Source organism: Chroicocephalus ridibundus, chromosome 8 (genome assembly GCF_963924245.1).
Source record: "Chroicocephalus ridibundus chromosome 8, bChrRid1.1, whole genome shotgun sequence".
NCBI classification, from domain to species: Eukaryota; Metazoa; Chordata; class Aves; order Charadriiformes; family Laridae; genus Chroicocephalus; species Chroicocephalus ridibundus.
In genome coordinates, this window is record NC_086291.1 from 4758795 (window position 1) to 4780366 (window position 21572).

At 38.7% G+C, this 21572-nt stretch overlaps 2 protein-coding genes across 3 annotated transcripts in view; one reads left to right on the forward strand and one right to left on the reverse strand.

Annotated features, from left to right (window-relative positions):
* FGGY (FGGY carbohydrate kinase domain containing) overlaps positions 1 to 21521 on the reverse strand; it is a 327607-nt gene extending 306086 nt beyond the window's left edge. Inside the window, exon 1 of one of the 2 annotated variants that reach the window (XM_063344960.1) lies at positions 21452 to 21521. The gene's annotated coding sequence lies outside the window, so the exon portion shown is untranslated. Of the gene's footprint in view, positions 1 to 21362; positions 21419 to 21451 lie in introns of those variants that run through there. The other variant, XM_063344959.1, reaches the window with a different exon arrangement.
* Positions 17246 to 19513, forward strand: LOC134519274 (CARD- and ANK-domain containing inflammasome adapter protein-like). Its single transcript, XM_063343200.1, has one exon. It carries the CDS (start codon positions 17246 to 17248, stop codon positions 19511 to 19513), a length of 2268 nt encoding a protein of 755 aa, XP_063199270.1.
* Positions 21522 to 21572: the final 51 nt, after the last annotated feature.

Genomic DNA, 21572 nt, shown 5'->3' on the forward strand with positions numbered 1-21572 from the left:
GTGAAATGCAAAGTTTTAACACTTAACTGCCAAGATTAAAATTGCCTAATGCACAATGTGCCTTACTTCTATAAGGAATAGTCATTTCTCTCTGAGATTCAGAGAGAAACTCTCTTTTTGTTGCCCCAGCTGTACTCACAGGGGAATATTTTGCAAATAACAGCATTGTGAACATGTATTTTGTTTGGCTGTGAGTGTTGTCAACGGATTCAGGAAGTGAAGTCAGAAAAAGGCAGGGTTTCAAACAGGGCAGGCTACACAGAAATGCCTAGGCAAAGAGCCTCTAATCAGAACAATATGTTTGGGACACAGAAATATTAATTAGAATTCGGGTGCATACTAAAACCAACAAAACCCTCACACTTCTATCCCATGAACAAAAGTGAGCTACAAGGGGAGGGGGTTGACCATGATTACTCACCGAATAATTTTAAATCCAAAGTACATGTCATTACAGAAATAACAATAACAATCTAACTTATTCTGCAGTGGGAAAGAGTAACATACCCGCCAGTTTCAATCTCAGAACACAGTAGAGTTCCCACCCTTGAATTGCCTACATCTCTGTAGGTCTAAAAAACACTGACCTCAAAACATGGCACTTTAAATACCAGCCTAAGGCAGCGCATACCCATTTAATAATGAAGTCTAGCGACCAAGAGACGCCTTAGCTATCTTTCCATTTTATAGGAAGCTGTCAAGAAATACAGATAATATCTCTCCAAACCTATGTGAAAAATGACTGACAGTTTTGTCCCAAGTTTTGTCCTGAGAAATCCATTGTAATAATTAATTTACGAAAAAGTAAACAGGCCTTTCAATGAAGTACATTGCTGCATACGCATTCATGATCTTATCCCCACAACTCTGCACGAACCAAAGAATCTAACTCACAGACACCCAGGTTACTGTACAGCAGGCTGACACCATTTATCTGGTATCACACTGCACATACAGACACTGCACAGTGGAGTGTGGAGCCTGAACCAGTGGCAAAATTGGAAGTTATAGATCTGGATCGGCACAGTGCTCTGCCTGAGTGAATAACCCTGACTGAGGCTATGGGGTTATCAGCCCGGGCAGCATTACTGAATAGACTGCAGAAGCAGATGGACCAGCTCAGGCTGGAACAAGCTTGGGCATCTGTGGAGCACACCACGGAGTGTGGTGTACCATGTCCATGAGAAATACAAGGCAGAACTGTAAAAAAAGAACACTTACTTATCTTTAATATCAAGCTAAGCGCTTTCTCTGTTCTGCATCTCTTCCTCTCTACCCCTATTCCCAAGACTTAGGTATAACAGCATAGAGTTTCCCACATCAAGAAACTAAAACCAGTTCAGGCAAAGTTTGCTGTGTAGAAAAAAACATTGCAAACATCATAAGTAAACACAAAATATTGCTAACAGGCAGATGGACAACAAGGGAATAATATTTGAAATTACCATATACACAAACCCATTATGAAACAGAATATACCTTAGTAACATCTAGAATTAGCTTAGGGACAGAGAGAAGGAAAGTTTTAGCCTTCCAACTAAAGAAAAGGAAAATTCAAAATGTAGGTGGTTTGTTTTTCAAGAAGGTAATTCTTCCAGAGGAGTGCTTGTTCTTTAGAATTACACACACTGCTAACACCAGTGTCTGCACCCAAGGACTGGTGGCAATCCTAATACACATATACATTATTGTTGACACGAACATTATAATATATCCTCGGAACAGAGAATGGTGCTTCTTACAAAGAAAACTTGCAGAAAGTCATCATATAATTTACCGTGAAAGCCTCTGACTACTTAAACAGTTTTAGAGTGGTTTTGCACAGCAGGGCCCTCTTTTCCAATTTTGCACATTATTCTTTGCAGTACATTTTTGTTAAGGAACAATGGAACTACAAAAATCAAATTAGATGTTCATCACGGTCCCTTCTGTCCTTAAATATTCTGAAATACTAGAAACACAGTTACAATGGGGAAGAATGGCTTTTTTAAAAGTTAATTAAATACTGAAAACACTGCTAATTTTCCTAGTTATAGAGTAACAACAGACACTAGGGGAAAACAAAACAAAAACATAATTCAGAAAAATGAGTAAAGCGAGTAACTTATTTTTGAAATCTCATACAGAACTCGATAGGTTATGACTGACCTGATTAATCCAAATCTCTACAAAATACCTAGAAACTAACTCTGTAAACAGAAGTGGAAGAAGAAATAGCATTTCTTCTCCCCAGTCTCACAACTATTTCATGTTTTGAGCCTTGTATTCTCCAAGCAATCGTTTGGTTGAGTCCTTAAACAAAAGGACTAGTGACTTTCTAGAAATTCCTCTGAACTGTGAACTTTGTTCCTTATTCTCTTTTAAATTAAAACCAATTCCCGTGAAACCTGGCAGCATAGTAACACCAAAGATGTGGGAAACAGGACACAATTCCAGCAGATGGAGCTCAAAAGCAAACAGTCCTGGAACAAGCTGCACAGATGCCTGCAACAGGAGCCTTTGCTCAGATGGTGTAGTAGCCAGAAAAGTCTTCAGACGAAACCTGCTATCATGCAAACTTACTAAAAAAAGATTAATTTTAATAGCTTCCCTGAATTCTTAAAATAATCACTGCAATGAGTAGGGAGATCCTGCATCATTTCAATCATAGAATAACCACAGTTATTCCAGAGGACGCTAAGGGTTGAAAACCGAGCATCCATGTGTATTTCTCCGAATTCTCATCCACAATGATGAATTAATGGGGATGACTTTTAGTGGTCTGCTGTTAGCATGTCTCAGATAACTAGTCATGAAAACAGGCATAATCCAGTGAACATTGCTCTTTAAACTCACAAAGCCATTCACTAGCACTCATATTGCAAAGGGATAACTTCAGAAGTTTTGAATCTCCACTGAATGGATTACTGGTAGGTTTAAAAGCATGGCCTAACACTACCAAAATTGAAGCCTACCTATTTGAAGAGATGCAATTCTCAAAGCTGCTGACCTCCGCGCAACCACAAATCAAAGCACCTTAGCAACTATGAAAAGTTCATTTTAATCTGTGTCCAAAAGTAGTTTTAGAACTTTTAACAGTAGTAAAAATTGTGAGCTGCTGCACCCAACTTGCAAGCTCTGGCAGTTGTTTTGATTTTCACCTTGAGATGCTATGCACAAAAAGTTCCTTTTTAAATGAAGCCATAACATTGTAAAGACGAAGCCCAGGATTTATTCAGTTTAACATCTGACACCTAATTAAGTTAACTAGGTTAGAAGGCACCACAGGTTCTTCTTATGTTTAACAGTAAAGTTTGGGTAAACTGAATTGCTAATTGGAAGTGCCTATGCCTCAGTAGTCTACTTTTTTTTTTCATTCTCGTTAGGTTCTAGTCAGATAGGATGAAACCAGGGTGTAATGATTACCTGATTAGAATCAGGAGACACTTCCTTTTACTAAAAAGAAATCTGCAAACATCCACCATGTGTTAGTGACGAACAAATTTCCATCTGCAAAGCTTTACTCTACTGCACCATATACACAATGTACACTCTCTTTTACCTATACGAACACTAAGGTATCCCCAAACATTAAATGTTCGAAACTCCTTACAAGAAGTCATTACAAATAAGACTTACTATGAACCCTCCAGGGGTGTCTCAGGGCCCCAGTCAAGACACGATCCTTATCATGCTAAATAATCACCAAATGCCTGACCCAAATACCTGAAAGGGAGAAAAAGAACCCAAATTCTCAAGGCAAAATCCATCTCTAGATTTCTTGATTGGATTTGCTGTCATACAGATTGTCCGTTCTCCCTGCTTCCTCACTGAACCACATAAAGTATTTCTAACAAAGTGCTTTTCTATGCAAAATTACAGAAAAACCACGTGAAGTTATACAGTAAGTATAGCTGACTTCAGGACTGACAGCACAAGAGTTTACAGTTAGTCTCCAGCAAGGTTACTGACCAAAGCTAGCCCTTGAAAACCTAACAGCAAACTTTCCTTCTTTAAATGATGGAATGTAAACAGAATTCAGTGATCTTTGCCCAGGTTCCTTCTTCTTGCACCAGAGATTTCTAACCAGTATCTTTCCAGTGTGGCGCTGCAGGTAGCAGCACATCTTTGTCTAATTTCCCACTACATGAGTTTTCAGGGCTGTGACCTGTGAAGAGGCAGGCTGCTTTTCTCTATGCAGATTAATCTATTATTTTAATACATTGGCTTGGTTAGAGACTTCTGAATTTTATTTCCCACTTCTGCACTCCCAAAACCACCTAATCTTAGTCTTAGGGAAGTGCCCCTGATTAAGTGTCACAACTACTGACAGCTTTTGCTTCTGCGTCATTTTGCAAAAGTAACAGTAAAGTTAACCAATTTGATTCTTTCTCAAAATACTGATTGACGGTTACCAGAAGGTAGCAGAAGTCCTAAAGATGCTGGATATACCAGTTTTGGAAATCAGGCCACTGATGAATACGGGGAAGAAAAGGTGTTTAAAAATCATAGTATCTTCTTATGTTGGGAAACAGGGAGAATTTCCAGAGAAGAAAAAAAAAGTGAGCAAGGGCAAAACATTTTGTCCCAAGAGACTTTTTTTCTTATCAGGAATTTGCTTAGCCTTGGACCAAACTTTTCAGTTCATAAGAAAGTTACATGGCTCTAGCTTTTTCAAGTTGATTATTTCAAAGCGGTACACAAGTACGCAGTTTTACTTTAGTGATTTTGATATGGGGCCTTGCTGCATGACTTCAGGTAGCTTTAGCAGTGGTGTTTTAAGAAGCTACCAAGAAAGCAGTCTAGGTTTACATGCCAGTCTGTGGACTGCAGTAGCTGAACAGTTGGCCGCTACTGCTCCAAGGGCTGCTGCTGCCAGGCGAGCACTGACACATCCGCCTCCTGGCCGAAGGGAGCTCAGCTTTGGTGTGTGTAAGCAGGTTTTTCACACTGGTGCCAGCCTGAGCAGCCACCTTTTCCCTTCTCCTTTGCCTCTTCTTTTCCACTCCCTAATTTGTGCTGGAAGCACTTTTTGGAATATTGCAGGATACTTATTTTAATCTGCATTGCTTCCCTTATTCAGTTTTAACCATGCAGCTCTACAAACACCTGAAATAATGGGGAGCAATAGGAGAGGTGGAACATAAATGCAGGTACAAGCAGTAGGGATGTGGCATCTTCTGAAAGAAATGCTCACCAGCAATCTTGAAATTACCAGAGACTGAGTCAGAACTCTTAAATTCATTCATCCCAATTTAAATTACACTACAAAAGCGCCCAGGCAGATTTTGCACCAGTTTAACTAACTTAATTTGAATTCACACTTTTGGTTAAACAAGCTCAATGTCCCATATGGACAAACCTATAAAACGTGGTTTGACTTTCACACTGAACATTTTTCGTGCACCCATTAACTTGAATGAGAACTGTGAGTCCTTAGTATACCTGCTTATGAAACTGTTTTTGTTAGATGACTAACTTTACGCATATATATTTCAAATTATTTAAGAGGGCAGTGAGGTTATTATTCAAAATCTTATAAATGGAATTTCTCGCACATGTTCCTGATATTGGCTTCCATGTCTGTTTTGAATTTACTTACAAAATACACCATCACACCCAAAATTAGTTTCAAGCTATTTCCTTGGCCCCCTCTGTTCACTGCATTATCATTCTTACGTGCAGAAATTGTTCCTGTGTTTCTCACGGGACAGGAAATGCCAGACTGGCAAAAATGATCCTGTGCAACGTAGCTGCATATTTCACTTGCATGCCTACTTTCATGTTATGGTTTAATTTACAAAATTACATTGGCTGTTTTAGTTTTCCATTTTTACTGAGCTATACAGTTTGTTTCATGCTGAGAATTAACATGTGAATATTAATATATTTTCCCTTTCAGCATCATGGTATAAGTCTGTTTTTGAAGGTGCTCAGGGGAGGATTTACTGGACGTGAACTTCGGGGTCTGCAGTATGTTACTACCTTAAAAACTAAACCAGCCAATGTAACTTTGTAAATCAATGTGCGACCTTATGTCCCACTGCCATTCACAGACTACTACCATAGTGCCTAAGCTGAACTGCGGTCTGTGGGAACCTGCTATTTTGCCTCACTTTTATCCAAGACAGTATGTATCTCAAGAACAGAGAATGAATGTAAGTTGATACACCTAACGTTAAATTTTACCTTTGCCAATTGCTTATTAGGTTACTTGACAGTGATGGCCACTTCTCTAGCGACAGCTGCAGAAGAGGATGGATGACAGGTCTATCCTATCCCCTCCATAAGGTCGCACACTGATGGTAGCGTCCTGTGCCAGCACACTGTGCTGTGGATCGGCTGAGCCGGGTACACGTATCCCAGCTACTGCCCCGTCTGTAGGAGTGGTAGGGGCAGAAAAGTGGAAAAAGTAATGGGTTAACCAGCATAACCACACACAGCAAAGCCTATTTGTCAAAGCTCTTACTGGGCTTCTGTGAACACCCTGGGGTTTTTTGCACCAAATATTTTAAAATACTTATACTGTATATTGTATTTTATGCAATATATTCATATGAGAATTAACCATATATATATAACAATATATATGCCTATAAATAACGATAAATAAATTCTACATCCTGCTATGTAGAGGTTCCCTTATATTCAATATAATATTCTAAACTAATATTTTTTTCTTCTAATTAATTTTCTTCTGAGTAACATACACTGAAGACTGTTGGTGTTCATGGGGGAGGGTGTATATATATACATATGTATCTATAGAATGCTACTGGTATATTATTAAAATACAGAAAAAAATAGCATTGAACTTTATAGTTTTTCAATACCATTTCAATCACAAGAAAATGGGAAATGGGCTCTAGAAAAAAAGCACTGTCATATCAGATGCAATGGCATGTAAAGGGTTAAAAATCAAGGCAGTATTTAAGAGTAACGGAACGTTTTCCTGTAAACTCCTTCTGTGGTGTGATCTAGGGGAAGGTCCAACTTAAGTGCTGGATGTTCATACAGGATTTCCTATGACTAATGCTGTCAGCATTCAAAACTTTTAATTTGAAATGTGGGCGTTATACACAGATAGGAAATTTACCATTTAAAATTTCTTATTCGAAAATGAATGGAAATTACTCTGATTTTCAGATTCATTTGCTGTACGTGGAATGATAGCATAAAATAAGGAAGTTACTAAGTGGCATATGCCGGGATTGCCTGCCAAGCTTTTACACAAGTCTTTTATATCTGGATAGGATTCACAGGAAGCTTGTACAGGAAGGCCTTTTCCTTCCTTATTTTTGAAAAGCTTTGTTGGATGGAAATTATGCCAGTGAGTAAAAGAGGGGAAGGGGGAACAAACTACCATCCTGGTGGTTTTGGTGCCAATCCATGCAAAACTGAAAGTCACATCTAGATAACATTAATGCAACCTGTTGTAAAACAAACTGACAAAAAGCAAGCCTACAGAGCACAAAAGATGTTTAATAGTTTTTGGTTTGAAAGATTCAAAAAGAAATTAATACAGGTATGAAATGAAAACAGCATGGAAAGTGCAAACCTGAGATGTAATTTGCTACAATTAAGGTAAATGTGCCAATTTAAAATAAAATAAAATAATAAAATAAAGTAAAATAAAATAAAATAAAATAAAATAAAATAAAAATAAAACAAAACAAAACAAAACAAAACAAAATAAAATAAAATAAAATAAAATAAAATAAAATAAAATAAAATAAAATAAAATAAAATAAAATAAAATAAAATAAAATAAAATGAATTTGCAAGCATGCAATGGCCATCTATACTCTTATTAGGTTTGCTCTGAATTCTATTGCAAGCTCTGTCTGCTTCAGATAAATTTTAAATAGTGATATTTTATTGAATTAAACATGAAGGTGCTAATAAAGCTTGAGCTGTCACTACAATATCCCTTCTTTCATTTCTTAATGTCATGTTGATCCCATTTTCATGATGCTATATTAACTTTTAGCTGAAACTAAGCTTCCCCTATGTCTTGTGACACAAGGGAAAAAGAAGGTTGATTCCCTAGCTCATCTCTTTACTTATTGTAGCTAATTCACTGCACAAGTACTTGTTAAAAATCACTATTCTTTCCTTAATCTGGGTCTTCTAAAATCCCTAGTGAGCATATATTACTATTCTGTGTGCTATTATGCTATACATATTGAGCCAAAGAGTTTGCTACGCTGGGAACCGTAACAGCAGAAAATATACCTACAGGTAGACTACAGTGGGTCTAGATGCCTCTTCAGCATCTTCCATGTCACCCGGCAGCAGTCACAGAAGTCTCAGAAAGCACAATTTAATCCTGAGAGTCTTGTAAACCCAGAACTGCTCTTTAGGCAAGGAAAAACAAAACAAAACAAAACAAACCAAACAGGGAATGTTTCTACTGCACAGTAAAGGAGACTGTAGTTGTAAATGGGTGGGTTTGATCATAGGGGAATACTGTTGGAAGAGGAGACTCAAAAAGGCATAACATAGATAGTATTATTCAAAGGATGAAGAGAAAAGTAGTACAGGGGACAATGGAATCAAGATCATTACAAAGAATGACTGAAGAGCACGCAACTCTTGTAAAGGCTGTTGGTGGAGGTGTGCAATTCTCTCCAGCTGGACATCAGAACCAAACATTCACAGTATGAAAGCTATTATTAAAAAAAAAAAACAAACGGATGCTGGTATAGTGAGTCAAGCTTGTGCTTTGTCCACAGAGCAGCTACGGCACAGGTAACAACCATATGGATTCATCTGCTGTGAGAAAAGGCATTCCTAGGGGAAAGAAAACCCACGCTGATGTGTTTTCATTGCTCCTGTGACCAAAGCTAGTTAAAAAAAAAAGCCTCTTTATGCAGCAAACACTTCTCTTCCCACAGTGCAGACTACAGGAGTAAGGAATAAAAGTGTTAGTTCCAGGAATGGGAATACAGATTCTGAAATGAAAGCTCCAGTTCAGATAAGACTGCACATGATTTGCAAAGCGATGGAAACTGAGGGGGCAGCTAGGTCATGCCTTTCCCCTGCTGCATGAATCACTCTTTGAATGGAAATTTGAGTAGGAAGACATAATGGCTTGGGAACAAAGAGAGCTGCTGGAATATCACAGGTGCAGCTGAACAGGGAAGGATGTTTTGGGCTATGCCAAGGAAAGCAAACACCATGAATCTGGAGGAGTTGTCAGGACTTTGTGATTTAGGGAGCTATCCAAATCAACAAGAGTACTTCTCACGGACTCAAACAGACAGGAAAATAGTTGCGGTCCCGATTCAGTGCTCCAATTAATCAATTCCTTAACGCTAAAGCATAATTCAGAATTCAGAAAAAGATAGGAGGTGCTAATGTCCTACTTAGTTTCTGAGAGTCAAACTTACACACCACTGAGGCACTTCTCTACATAGAAGTGTAATTATATACTTTGCTGAATTGGAACTAATGTGAGGTGCAGGAATCCAGATCCTGACAAACAAGAAGACACACACATTCTGTGGGACCTAAAACAGTCAGTCAAAGCCAGAGGATTCAAACAGAAGACAGGGGAAGCTGTCAGAACTGGAAAGAGGAGATAACGTGAAAGAATCAACTCTATGCCTCAAAACACCCTCTAGCAATGAGAAATGCTGTGAAACTGAACAAAACATACTCACTAAATTACAGAATTGTAAACAGATTAAAACACAAATAAGAAAGAAACAATTACATGCCTATGATTTTCTAACATTGCTATACTAGGAAAATGAATCTTTTTGATGTACAACAAACATAAACTGAATGCAACTAAAAATTCAAGATGATTTTAACTAGTTGATCAGGATGGAGTCAACTGAATGATAATAAAGGTAACCAGGAAAAAAAAAACCCACAACTAAATGATTCCCTGTCTTCTTCCAGAAGAAGGAAGGAAAAAATACCAATTTTAAAAAAATGTGTTTACAAGCAAGCCCCTTGAGTAATTTGAATTGTCTAAAGACTAGGAAAGTGCTTTAAATAGATAGAACAGTGAAGATGAACTGGTGACAGATATCTGAACAGTAAGACAAGTAGAATTTAAGTGCAAGCTATATTTTAGCCATGTAAGATGAATAAATGAAATCAACTTACTAATTCTCTAAATATAGAATTCTAGACAAAGAAAAAGGAAGACAAGCTAAACCAACATGCTAGGCAATCTTTCTTGATCCTGAGTTGCCTGGCTTTTGTGTACCGCAGTGAACAATGCTACTGAAAAATTGAAAGGCAAAGAAGTAATGCAGGAATTACAGTCACCCAAGGGTCACAAATAAGCTTGCATGGAATTTTTTTTAAATGGTGCTAATTATTATCAGTCTTCTGTAGAACTATGGGAATAAAAAAGCTCTAAAGGACTCACAATGTAAAAGCCACCTTCCCAAGCTCAGAGAGCAGGGAATACAGGAACCATTTTCAATGTAAACAGAGAGACAAACAAGAAACAAAGCTAGAATATTAAGGAAAAAGAAAATAAATAAAGTTTATGGAGGCCTGAAATGACAGTTGTGGAGAAGGCAACTGATGCAGGGAATCGTCTCTGATGTATTACAAGCAACCTACCAGGAAGACCAATTAGACTCAGCCAAGCCCAACTGCTTCAATTCCCCTATAACAAGTCTAAAGAGGGAGTTAACTGAGCCCCTATTCACTACTATCTGCTCTCCCACTTGCAGACCACAGTATCTTTTTGCTGCTGACGATGTTAATAGAAACTAAAGCTTACCCTTGTTAACTCAGAAGACATACTGCATTTTTTATAGAGTAATTATAACATAACATAACTTAATTTAATTCTTACCAGAATAAAAAAATATGGATATTGTTTTACACACTGACTGAAATAAGTTTTAGATTTCTTCAAGTTCAGAAAAAAAACCCCAAACATCAGCTATGGAACTAAAATGAATGGATTTGAAAATTATTTTGACATAATAAATAAAATTTATATACACTTTACTGTAAATGGATTCCTCAGAGAGGGCAAAATTTCGAAGTGTGTGTGTGGAGACTTCATTAGCAAGACATTGTTTAGGTAAATGTCTGTACTATGTCTGATGCTTGACATCCAACTGTAACAACTTAATACATAACAGCAATTAAAACTGGTTTATGATGTGGCAAAACATCATTTCCTTTCAAAGTCACATTAGTCTCTAGTGATATCTACAGCATTCTATAATCAGTAAGAACAAAATTCAGAATAGTTTTTCACAAATTACATCTACAAAGCAAATTTGGCCAAGAGGCTTCTGTGGGAGATCTAGTGGCACTCCAGCATTCACCTTCTGGGAGTAATGCTGCCAGTAAGGTTAGTACGATGAGCGCAGGGGGTGTAAGGAGGATCTTGGTCTTCAACAGTTAAAGAACTTCTACAAAGTTTTTCCTTCTGTAAGATTTCACTGACACAGTGTATGTTCCTGACTCAAAACCACAAGGGCTTGTTTGGTTTAAGATGGAAAAAAAATCTGCCCATTTTGGAGAAAAACCTTGGCCCTCTCTCCATTTGGTTCTGCTGATCCTTGAAGCTGCCTCAGCATTTAGTAACTTAATACTTTTACATCGTTTACATTTTATGCTAATGATATGAGGGCTAGCATTTTGCCATAACTGCTTGCTATTAGTGTTGGTCTGAAAGGACACATTTAAACCTCTGAAATTATAAGATACAATTCATGACAGTGATACCACTTTAAGCCAATGAACTGGAAAATGGTATCTTCTTATTAGTGAAATCAGTATTAGTGTCCAGGTTTACTCAATAGATTAACAGGCAAATTAGTTCTTAAAATTAAATTAAGCTTGTGACAGTAAAGACTTCTGCAGAATAAATATGTATAGAAACAAGTAACTAGTAATACTTGTTACTTAGACACAAACATTGAAATATTTCTTTTTTTGTACTTTGCATTATGAAAATTGCAGTAACTAAATATATATTTCATCATATCACCACTAACATTTTTTTCTGTTTGTTTCAATCCAACTTAAATTCTATTTGTTATGTTCTGAAACAAGAACATTAATTTTCCTTAGTTCTGTGAAGCTAAATTAGAAAGCTTTTTTCCCTTTTACCTCCACTACGTAGTTTCTCAGAAAACTACCTGGCAAGTAAGTCCATGAGAGAACTTTGGAAAAATACTTAGATCTAATTATTCAAAAACCCCAATGGCAAAAAATGGTTTCTAAGTAGTTTGGTCACTCTTCTTAAACTTCACTAATATATGTATGGTAAACTGTAAAACAATCCTAATCCTCACTTTGGCTGAGTTACGTATGTTAAGCCTCGTTTCTACAGTTCAATGCAGATAGACAGCCTGCTCTGCCAGCATTTACAGACATCAGTGGCACTTTGCAGATGTGTATTATCCACTTACAACTACCCCAAGTTGGGAACCTCATGACAGTACACACTAATCTTTAGAAAAAAAGAACATTTTGCATTGCATGGGTGCAGCGTTTAGCACAATCTTCATTTGTTTATACTTGAGAAAACAGTACTGTAGTGTTCAGATAACACTGTGACTTGTATTGCAAATAGAATAAAATACCTGAATTATGGTGTCAGCTGTTGTATTACTGAGCATTTTGAAAGCATCCATGAACACGGGACAAGGCTAGGAGCTGTGCCTCCTGCGAGGTACCTCTTTCAAGCACAGGGCCTGGCACAGGACTCTGCAGGATGGTTACACATGAGTTACGCATGAGCTGCAGAGAGGGTAAGATGGGAGCCCTGTGTGCTCATCTGAGATGCAAAAGGTGAGACTGGACAGATCAGCTTTCCCCTCCCTCCAGCAGGCCCCTACTCAGGCCCCTGATGGTACAAGCTTTGTGTGTGCCAGTGCCACTCAGAGGATGGCACTACTTTAGGGAACACCTCATATTTAAATACCAGCCAGGGTAGAGATTCCTCAGCACCAGGAAGGCCCCAAGCCTACTCTCTACAGAACTATGACTAACACAAACAAGATCACTCAGCGCCAAAGCTCCCCTCTTCACTTCCCTAATTTACTGTAGTTAATCTTTAGGCAAAACTAAGCTCTACTTTTTGTCTCTCTTGCAGACATTCTGACTAGTCAGCTTCTCTTCCAGTCTTATAATAAGTCAAGTACACTCTAATCATTGTCATGAACACTTCTAACGCTGCTGTTTCTCAATCCAGCTATACCCAAATATAGTTCAACCTCAGCCAGTGAGGCCACACTTAGATTTCTGGTTATCCAAAGCAAAGCTTTATTCCTGAGCCATGTTTATTAATGAGAATGTCTTGATTACCCAGATATATTTCTCCATCCCTCATGATGTTTAGATAATGATGTTGGCTTTATTATCTCTTACAGACTAGTTATTCTACAGCGAGATATGTTCCCAATAAACAGTTGGCATTACCACAAACAATTGTCTTAAATGAAATTGAAGCACACATTAGAAAACATAAAAATATCACGGTGAGTGAAACCGTGTTATTAATGTTTGGCTTTCCATCAATTTTATCAAGAAAATGCCCTAGGGAACATAAGAAGTTACTGTAAGTCATTCAGTTGCCTGACATGCCATTTCAGCAGAAGACAGCAAGCCCGGCTGCAGGCTGCAGGCTCACTGGGAAAGCCTCCGTGGAGAAATGGTGACCTCTGCAGGCTCCTCACTCCCATGGCCACATCACCTCACGTGTTCATTTGACAACGTGCAAGGTGTTAGTTTGGGTTGCTTTCATCTTTGAGAAATTAAAATAGAGAAAATTAAATGTATATTTGATGATGACATAGCAATATAAAATAAGCTAGAAAACATGGGCACGTGTTAATTTAAGAAATAAACGTTCATCTTTGAGAAGTTAGAAAACAATACTTCAAAGGACAAAAACTTCAAAGCACTCTGTAACTTCAAAGCACTGCATGAACATTAATAAACACTTAGGACATGTCTGTGAGGTAGAAAAAAATTTCCTTTTTTAATGCTTGTGTAAACAGGGCACCGAGATTAAGTGATTTGCCCAAGGACACAAGTTAGTAGCAAAACTGAGATTGCAGGTCAGAAATAACTGGCTCAAGCCTCCCAGCTACAGCTGGGTTAAACCAGTTCCCTATATGGACATGTATTCGGCAGAGGCCAAAATAGAGAACTTTCCTGTCAATAGTATCACCTGCCCTTTTTAAGGCCTGCTCTAAACTCTACCATGTCGTTTTTAGCTGATATCCTCCCACAAAGTCAGTGCCGAGTATACATAGGTCTATCTGAATTAAGGTAATCTTAGACATACAGAGTCCTACTTCTGCATTTAACAGTGATGTTAGAGCTTAAGTGGTCTATGTGAAGATTTTCAGTATTTCTATGTCATGTCTACTCACTACAGGCTTCTTGACAAAACACAATTAAAATACAATTAGCACACCTAATTAGCACACAGCGTGAAGTTCCTCTGATGACACTATTGAAGGTGAACCTGTACTAGTACCAATCAGAATGTTTTACTAAGTCCTTCTAGAGGAAAACATAAAATTTCCTCAATGCATATAAGGTGACCTGCTATATACGCATACTGCTGAACACAGAGATCCTTAAGGGCTATCTGACAAAGAAGACAGAAGCAAATCCCATCATTTTCTTTTCAAAATAACCTAATAAGGAACAGTCCTTGGATACCTGGAGCTAAAGAAGCCAGCAGAAATAAAGCTGACCTGTGAAATACTTAGCAAAAAAACCAAAACAAACTACTTTATGCCCCTTAGACAACAAATAAATGTAAAAGATAATACAGAAGGCCAAGGATTTGCCTCTTCCTCTCTCCAACTTCTTTCTTTTCTTAGATCTTGAATAATACTAAGTTTGGCTATTCTTATTTTAAATTATGAACTTCATGGTGATCCTACGCATATATGGCCTCTTGCACTTAATTAAAGGAGGTGTGGAATCTTAATATATTTCCCTTCTTTAAAACATATATACATTGAATAGAGTTAATAAGTTAAAAAGACACAAACAAAAAGCATGTTTCAAATAACTGATTATGAATCTCTTTTCTTCTCAACTGTTTGGGTTTTTGTTCTTTTTTTGAAGTCATTGTTGGAACAAAGGCTTAATTCTAAAAGTAGTTAAAATACTAATTAAAAAATAAAGGCTTTTAAAACATAATTTCTAAAAATGAATCCATAAAACAAGCTTCCAAAATTTTCTTGTCAAATGCAATTCTTGTTTTAAGAATTTCCTCGTAAGTCACACACATATAATGAAGAACATTTTTAAAAATATATGCATAACTATATTTTGAAGACAATGATTTGCATCTAGTAACAAGTAATTTGCTGCCTAGTATTTTCCCAAAACGAAGTCCCACAGTGACTCTGAAAGAGATGCTGCCTGCATATATTGTTCAAATGTTCCTCCTCAAGGCCAGTTAGGAGTACTGCAGCCTTTAATTTGTCCTGTTTACTAGTAAAATTACTGTATTCAGCACACTAGGAAACTACTGCCACACCATTAGACTCTTAAAGAATATAAAAATTTCTGGTTTAAAATTTTAAATGTTTCAGTTCTAAAAATGCTTGTGCTGTCTATGTTAACAATACTGCTCGGCACTCACATAACATTTTCCATTGTTAGAACTCAAAACTTTCCTGTGAGGGTAATCAAGTATTGCTATCTCTATTTTGCATGGAAATAATAATAATGATGACACAAAGGCCTCATTTCACCAAACTTTAAGTAAGGACCATCAATTTACTCAAGACACAGATAGATCTTCAGTACTTTGTTCTGTCAAATCTGAAGACTAAATAATTTGCAGATCACAGACTGAATCTTTAGCAGATTTGGGAACACAATTGAGACCTCCTGACTCCCTACAATAAACCATAGTTTTCCATGCTATGTGTTAACAATCATTAACTAAATGACAAAGGTTTTGCTGTTCTTGGTGTAGTGCCCTCCTTTGCATTTCAGAGGAATTACTGAGCTCTTAAATTGGCTGTCAAATTTGCTGACTTGGTAAATGGCTGGCTTTCAAAATATATATTAAAAGTCTTGCCTTTCCCGGCTATTTCTTCAATAAATCTTGGTTTTTAATAGAATAGGCTTTGCGATCTTGCTTATAAAGCTAAAGTCAACAGAAAAAAAATTTAAAATCTTATCAGTCACATTGTACATACTATTGAAGAAAATACATGCAAAGGCAGCAGGTCCAACAGAAAGGGCACGCACTGAACTAAGAAACAGATGGCAAATTTTCCCACTTACTTAAATAAGGTCAAGCTTTCAGCTTTTCAGCTCATTTTACTTCAAGCTCCTACAGAACTCTGTAATCTCAATTTCTCTCTCAATTGGTTTCAAAATGTGTAGATGATTATTATTTTATGTCCTTCTCTCCATAAGGAATTTTAACACCAATAAGTTAAATTAATTACAGCTAGATTCAAAGGTCCTGCATCCATACTGAAGACGATGCATATTCACAGATTTGAAGCTCTATTTAATTATGCTTTAAATGTTGCATACTGAATCACACACCTTGATCCACCTCACGTAAAAGAATTAAATTCCAGACAGACTCCAGGTTACAGCAGGAATGACAAGCTAAATAGCCTTTAAGTTAAATATACCTTATAGACTGAAGTTGTAACTCATATTAGAAAGGCTGGATCACTTTTTATAACTAGCCGCTTATACAGTTTATTTTTATCTCCGTCTTTATGTTTGTGTTTCATTACATTACAGGGCTTTCACCTACGTAGCTGGCAATGTGTACTCTTTCATTTAAGATCATACAAGGTATGTAATCATGGCAACAGTAACTACGCTGTGGATTTTCTTTTGTCATGTTTAATAGACTGGTCATTTTGGCACCTACAAAAAACAGCTTGGCGAGAGGAACAGAGGAACTCGATAAACAAATATCTTTTATTCAAATATTAGCTTCACAAAAGCATTTTTTTCTCCCTAGTTATGCGTAAAAAATCTGGAAGAAGTCATCCAAGTGGAATATCTTTATATATCACAGATTTTTGTTTTGTTATTAAACTTCACTTGTTGCTAAGGAAGAACAGAGAAGATCAAAGGACTTCTAACAACTAGAAAACCAAAGGTGAGGGAGTTTTGATTTCTTTCTCATTCTTTAAAGATTTATCACTGAACTACAACGGTTGCTGGTTCATAGTTCTATGAAAAGAACGTGTGAATGATGTGATCTTGCTTTGTTATTTCATATTTAACTTCAAACAATCGCTCAATTCACTTTTGGATTATCAACATGATCATGCATTCAACTAGCCTGTTTACAAATCCATACGCAATTGAAGTCCTGAGGACCAAAAAGCAAGAGCTAGTAGAAGGCATAAATGACCCAGACCATCTTCTGAACTGGCTGATAGACAATGGTATTTTTACCCCAGAAAAAAAGATGGTCATGAGTTTCTACAGGACACGAACAGAAAAGAACTCTCGAGTTTTAGACATACTAATTTCTCAAGGTGAACGAGCCTGCAGGCTCTTTTTTTATCCATGTCTAAAGCAAGTGGAGCCAAAACTTTACAGCAAGATGAGAAAATATGTCACTGAAGTAAATGAAAGCATTGGAGATGCTAGAAGACAATTGGTAGGGTATTTACTTGAAAAAGACACAGTTTGGTTTGAAAATAGCACTGAAAAGCACCAGGAAAAAAAAGACAGTCCTAGGAGAAAAAAACAAGAACGAGCTATTAAGAGGAAAGAAAAAGAAACTCAACTTTCAAGAGCAGCAAAACCTAAAAAAGATCATTCTCACGTTGGCATTTTTGATGCAGTCGCTAAAGGCTATCTTTCTGAGTTTGAGAAAACATTGAAAGATAATGATATTAATGCAGTAAACTCTTCAAGTGAAACACTCCTGCATGTTGCAGCCGATAATGGACATCTAGCAATTATGGAATATTTGATCAGCAAAGGTGCAAAGATAGACGTGAAGGACGAGAAAGGAAGAACACCCCTGCACAAGGCTGCTGAGAAAGGCCATGGTGACACAGTGAAAGTGCTTCTCCGATGTGGTGCTTATATATACAGTTTGGATACGGAACGGAAGACACCGCTTCATTTGGCCGCACAGAATAACCACAGTCACATATTGAAGATGCTTCTGAAAGAAGAGGCGAGAAGCTACAGGAACCAGCACAACTTTTTGCACATGGCAGCTCTTAAAGATGAGAGCAGTCTGGCAAAAATGCTTTTAAAGGCTGGCGCCTCCATTGATGGAAAGAATGAAAGGGGACAGACTGCTCTCGGTTATGCTGTTTCTCGAGGGTCTGAAAATACTGCGAAAGTACTGCTAGAAGCCGGAGCCAGTGTTGATTCCAACATGGCCGAAAGAGCCTTCAATGGCAACCACCCATCCATCTTCAAAATACTGCTAGAATATTCTAAAGATTTGTCGTCTGACATAATGGAGTCAGCTCTTTTTAGAGCTGTACAGAAAAATCTGCATGGTATTGTAGCAGCTTTAATTGACAGAGGTACAGATATAAATGCGTACAATGAAATGCAGTACACTCCTTTACTCTTGGCGTGTGAAACAGGCAAAGCTGAATCAGCAGAAGTTCTAATCAAAAAGGGAGCAAACTTCGGAATAAAGACTCCTGCTTCAGACACAGCTTTGCACTTGGCAGTTCAAGCTGGCGCTGCTTCCATCACAAATCTGCTCCTGCGTGATGGGATGGAAGTTAACCTTGTGAACCAAGCCGATGAAACCCCACTCCATGTTGCTGCACTTCATAATAAAGGCGCATTAGTTGGCCTTTTAGTTAATGCTGGAGCCAAAATTAATGCTGTCACTAAAGAGTTTGTTACTCCCCTGCACATTGCAAGTCAAAGAGGTTACACTGATGTTGCCCAAGAGCTGCTGCGCCACAAAGCCAATGTTGATGTTAAGGACAAGCAGTCAAAATCCCCTTTACATTTTGCTGCTGAAAGGGGAGACAGAACAATGGTGGAGATGCTTCTAAAGGCTAACGCTGACCCCAACATGCAAGACAAGGAGAAAAAGACTCCCCTGCACACTGCAGCTGTGAGAGGACATCTCAGCATCGTGAAGGTTCTGTTAGCTAAAAAAGGAAGACTTGGAGCTAAGGACATGAATGGATGTACTCCAATGCACTACGCAGCCATCAAAGGAGACACAGAGATTGTAAAAATCCTTCTGACATCAGGGAAAAATAAAAATATTGATGATAGAAACATTTGGAGAAAGACCGCACTGCATATTGCAGCAGAATATGGACACAGCAACTTGATACATCTGTTACTGAGCTACGGGGCAGCCATTAATGCCTTAGACAGCAGCAAGGATACTCCACTGCATTGTGCGTGCAAGGCTGGTCATTTTAATGCTGCATTTTCCCTCGTAAACTGGTCACGAGGAGAAAAAGCAAACTTACTAGCTGCTAATAGTCTCAAAAAGACCCCATTGCAAGTAGCAGAATTTAATAAAACAGAAAATCAGGCTCAAATTGTAACACTTTTGAAAAAGAAAATGTTAATAACAAAATGAAAATGTTAAGCAAAAAAATCTAAATTTAAATGTAGAATGCTCTTTTAATGTAATTTGGATAGCGCTGTTGCCTAGAATGATCGAGGATTATGTTAGGGCAGGCAGAATTAAGTCAGCAATCAAAGGTGGCCAAGGAAAAAAAGGATCTTACAGACGCTGTTAAACTCCTAAGCACTGATTAGTCTTCTGCTTCTCTCACAAATCTCATACTTGGAACATATTTAAAAAACACCAGTCTTAAACACATTGTGTATGACCTCCTCTGGCATAAATTAAGACTTTAAAAAAAAAGAAGATAAAAAATAACCTTTCATATATCTGTGAATATTAGTATGTATGAATAGCTTAGCTAAACATTGCTCGGGAAAATCACATTTTTAAAAAGCCATCTATTATGAATAAGGAAACATCTGTATTCTCAAGGATATACAGCACAGAGATGTTGGAGTAGATAATGCTAGTTTTGTTTAGCTTAGGCGGACCTAACTGCAGAGCACTGCCAAAAGAGACTGATCTGCCCTCCCTTTCAGTGCAGTCATGCATGCCTGCTCCAGGTTGTATGTGTGAGCTGATCCAACTTATTCCACGGCTACAACTGAACGTGGGGAGACGCAGGGAAGCAAACAGCTGAACGGCACTGGCTCTCCTGAGGATAATGTAATATTAGCTTGGTTTATGCCAATTACAGTATTGCTCTGAGCTAACTGGAGATCAGAAGGCATCTCACTGCAAATTTACTAGTATGGGGTTGCTCTACTTTAGAGTTACTAGACTCGTTCCCCGCGGTAATAAATCGTATGACGAGGCTGGGTACGAACCAATCAGAGGAGCAGGCTGTGCCCAAAACTTTGCTAACACAATGATGCTGTTTTCAGGACACTATTATGGACACTGACATTCAATATTGGACTGGACCTGCTTTAGACATTTCTATATTATAGCCTATGACATGGTATTGACAAATTCCAAGACTGTAACAATTATTTTCTTTCTGTCTTTCTCCACACCATACGTCTAGATTTTGCATTTTTAAGTAGTGACAATGAAAACAATCATATTTTCCGTTTATTAATTTCACTTTTAAATCAATTCCAGCACAAAGATGAAATGTTCAGAATAAAAAGCTTGCAACAGTTTATTGGTTCAAAATATTTGCAGGGTCACCTCTTAAAACAGAAACACTTTCTTGAGTCGATGGAAGGTTCTCTGTGGTCATTTTCTACATAATGAGAATCAACCCTCATGGTTCTTCACACTTCCCTTCAGTATATGACTAGAAGCCCAATCACCATGAAGGGCCAAATACTTCTTGTGAAGCAAAACACAGATTTAAGAATATACGGGAATAAACCTGTCATTTTTACAGCCACGTTACAACACTTTAACTTGACTCGCACAACACCCTGCTGCTGTCATCTTTTAAATGAAAAGACACGACTGCATGCTCGGGAGTACACAGACAGAGGTTAGCAAAACCGACATCTGCAGGACGATGCACCGAAATAGCATCCTTCTTCGGCCAGCGCATCGCACTTCAGCGGGCCCGGCTTCACCCGGGCCAGCTCGCAAACCGCCGTTAGCCCAGCGCGCTTCAGCAGCCGCCAGCGAGGAAAAGCGAATCGCCAGGCGGGTTTCCATCCACCCTGAGACACGGCCTCCCCCCTCGGAGCACTCCCAGCCCCACAGGGAGCGGGGCGGCCTGGAGGAGCAGCAGCCACAGGGACTCGCGGCCTGTGAGGGCTGCGACCTCCGCGGCCCGCTCCGTCCCCCTCACACCAGTGCTTTCCCCTCAGCCCCCCGCGCTCTCCCGTCCCTGCCTGACAGCCAGCCCCTTCCCCTTCGCTCGTACCCTGGGAGCTTCCCCTCGGCGCCCGGCTCGCCCTCAGCTGCCCCTCGGCGCCCGGCTCGCCCTCAGCTGCCCCTCGGCGCCCCGCCTACCCCAGCGCCATCTCTCCGCCTCCGCCCCGGCTTCTCCTCAGGGCGCAGCTTCACTCAGCGCCGCTGCGCGCGCGCGGCGCCCCGCGCATGCCCAGGCGCCGGCGCCGGGCGGTGCTCCCGC